The 3,219-nt window shown below is 46.2% G+C and overlaps 1 protein-coding gene across 1 annotated transcript in view; it reads left to right on the top strand.

Annotated features, from left to right (window-relative positions):
* Positions 1–1,827: 1,827 nt before the first annotated feature.
* Positions 1,828–3,219, top strand: part of ldb1b (LIM-domain binding 1b) — a 22,787-nt gene continuing 21,395 nt past the window's right edge. The window contains exon 1 of the mRNA XM_086210856.1: positions 1,828–2,266. Coding sequence (XP_086066982.1) covers positions 2,239–2,266 — 28 coding nt within the window. The 5' untranslated portion in view covers positions 1,828–2,238. The remainder of the gene's footprint in view (positions 2,267–3,219) is intronic.

The raw sequence follows: 3,219 nt of genomic DNA, 5'->3' as shown, positions 1-3,219 counted from the left end.
GCCTACTGGCTACAGCTTCGGCCATCAGTTTATGTGTTTGCAGGATTAACTCAAACAGTTGTGCAGGGAGGGAGCAGCATGGTTCCAAGCTAGAGTGGCGGTCTAGCAAATGAAGGGTTGCTGGTTCAATCCTCACTTCCCCTCGGTGACCATGTCGAAGTATCCTTGAGCAAGATACTGATCCCCTAATTGCTCCTGATGACCCTGCGACAGACTGGCGACCCGTCCAGGATGAACTCTGCCTCCCTAACCCGCCCAGAGTCAGCTGGGATAGGCTCCAGCCCAGCCCAAACCCCCCTCCCGCCACCCTTAATGGATAAGCGGTATAGAAAATTTAGAAGATTCGAAAATATTTAAATGAAATTTGGTAGAATGGTAGAACTGAGGTTGAGAAATATTCTGTTGGATTTTAGAGAAAGATGGACAGAAAAAATAGTGTATTTTATGGAGGAGTATAAATAAAATCACACAAAGTTCTCTTTGGTAGGGAGGTGATTCAGTCTGAAAAAAAGAAAGCAACTAAAGAAGTCTTGAGAAGAAACACACCTACATGCTGCTTATGTTTGCCAGGCCTTTTAATTTTTTCACATCGACATTGCCAGGAGACATTTTTGTGGTATCCCATTTAGATTTTGGAATTGATCCGGATCTGATGATGTCATATCACCTTGGTGGAGGCATGTTCTCTCCAAGTGCCCTCTAGTTTACTTGGCAGACACAAGTGATATCAACCTCATCTAAACGTAAATCAATAAGGGTATCACTCAAAACGTTGGACTCTTAGGTAAAGTGCATTTCTAAAACAGCTGTAGTTTTTGTAACATGTGAATCCTTTCACAGAGATTGTGTTAAAGTTCTTTTTTACAGCCTCATGATAGTGGTTGTAGGAGGGGCTTAAATAAACTAGGGTGCCCAAAGAGAAATATGTCACGAGGGCAAAAGTGAGGCTCATTTTCAGAAGTTTTTGAACCGACATTACATGTCACTAAGGCCTGTTCGTTCCTGGTGTCAGTAGATTTACTCACAAAAAATGCCCTGTTTTTGTATTTAAACCGAGCCTAGCAATAATCAAACGGGTAGAAATATATACACAAAGTGACAAAGAGAGACAAATGCCATAGTGATGAGAGAAAGATGAGAGCAAGATATAGACAGTGGGAGGGAACAGTAGAGCGGAAGAAAGAGTAATAAGGAAATAGAGAGACAGTGAGGCAGGCGGGGTGGGGGGGGGGGGATAAATGGCCGAGTAGAAAGGAAGATGAGTGAAGTGAGAGAGCAACACTGTGTGACATACTGCAGACAGAAAGACTAACGGCGCGAGAAGGGGAGATGACAGAGAGAGAGAGACAGACAGAGAGAACAGAGGGAAAGAGCAAGAGAGAAAGAGAGAGTGCCAAGGCATGTCAATCCTCTCCCCCTCCTTCATCCTCCCCCTTTTCCCTCCCCCCTGCCCTCCCTGCCATGTAGCAGACTTTCGCTAGATGGTAACAAGCCACTCAGATGGCTGCAGCACACGCACATTTATGCACACGTTGCCCGCCACTCGATTTCCTGAGATCATATGAACTTGCGTGTGTGTACCTTCATGCATGTGTGTGATGTATGTCATTGTAACAGCAGCAACTACATATTTGGGGGGGGGGGGGCACACGTCACATGGTTGTTATTCTCTCAAATCTGCCTTTCAGGTCACTTTGACAGTCCACGCTCTCTCTCCCTCTCTCTCTCTCTCTCTCTCGAACACTCAGCTTCTCATTCCCTCCCTTTCTTTTCCTTCTTTTCTCCCTCTCTCCTCCCACCTGAGCTGTAATTTGCAGGGCTGATGAGGGTGAGGGCAAAGCAGAGAGGCAGGAACAGAATTCTCCTCTATAACACACACACAGTGTGATTCAGTGTACAGCTACAACTGAGAGAATCCGATCCTTTGTGTGTGTGTGTGCACGCGCTCTTTTTTAACCTCTTCCTCTCCTCTGTCTCTCTTTTGCTTTTTGTCACTCTCTCTTCCTCTCTCTTCCTCCCTCCCTCCGTCTCTCTTTGCTCTCTGGTGGTGTGTGTGTCTGTGTGTGAGTGTGTGTGTGTGCGTCTGTGTTTGTGAAACGTGGGGATAACAGACGCTCATGTGAGCAGCCTCAGTGGCGGCAGCAGTGACTGGTGAGAAAGAGGAGAGAGAAGAGAGCAGGGATAACACAGCCAACACCACCATCATTCTGATCGGATTCACACCAGACATGTGAGAAGATGTCTGTGGGCGGCTGCGCGTGTCCCGGTAAGTAGCTGCTGTGGTGATGGTTGCCGTTAACAACAGCCGCGCCACCGCTGCTGTTGCTGCTGCTGTTGCCAGCAACTGACTTTTTCTGGTCGTTGTTGTTGTTGTTGTTGTTGTTGTTGTTGTTGAATTTTGGTTGTTGACTGCTGCTCCTGCTGTGGCGTGACTGAGGCAGAGAGAAACAGGGAGAGAGGTGCCCCGGGGCCCTGGGGCTCTGTTTGCAAAGGCTCATGGGAGGTCATCCTCTGTGAGGGCTGAGAGGAGGGAAGAGACTAGAATAAATGGATCAACATGTAATCTGTTTCATCATCACTTTTACTGTATTGTTTTTATAATTTGGAGAAGAGACTGATCTTTGTTTGACCACACAACTGGTGGTGCAGACATCTGGGCTTGAAGTTGTTGCTATGGCACCACAAATGTTACTTCCTCTCTCTGTTCCTCTGCCTGTTTGTTGTTGTTGTCGCAGATGATGACAATTTCTGACTGCGGGCCAGAGTTAACAACAGAGTTCTTTTAAGGACGACACAGTACCAGATGTTCCACTCACTCATTCACACTGGAAGTGAAAAACTGACCAGCCACTCGTGAAGAGTTAGCAGAGAGGAAGAAAAAGATGGATCAAAGTGTGACATTTAAAGGGCACAGATCTCTGATCAAAGGATTGATTCTGCACTTCTTCCCACACAAGAAGTGTTGATGAATGTTTGATGTCTCACAGGAGTGTATCATTAAGAGGTAGATGAGAGTGATCCAGAGACTTCTCAGTAGCACTGCCACATTTGTTTGGCTGTAAGTGGTGCATCAGTTTATGCATCCCTGAAGATGGAACTCTCGTTGTTGTGTTTCCAAGGCATGACATAGATTTATAATGGTCTCATTAGGAAGTTTACCATCCTTTTTGACCCAGAAATACTTTCTTCACAAGTTCATGGAAGGAGGTCAGTAAGTGC

The sequence above is a fragment of the Aulostomus chinensis genome, chromosome 8 (assembly GCF_037954235.1).
Source record: "Aulostomus chinensis isolate RoL2024-O1b breed Wild chromosome 8, RoL_Achi_v1.0, whole genome shotgun sequence".
In the NCBI taxonomy this organism is placed as follows: Eukaryota; Metazoa; Chordata; class Actinopteri; order Syngnathiformes; family Aulostomidae; genus Aulostomus; species Aulostomus chinensis.
This window is presented reverse-complemented; position numbering and strand designations above follow the sequence as displayed.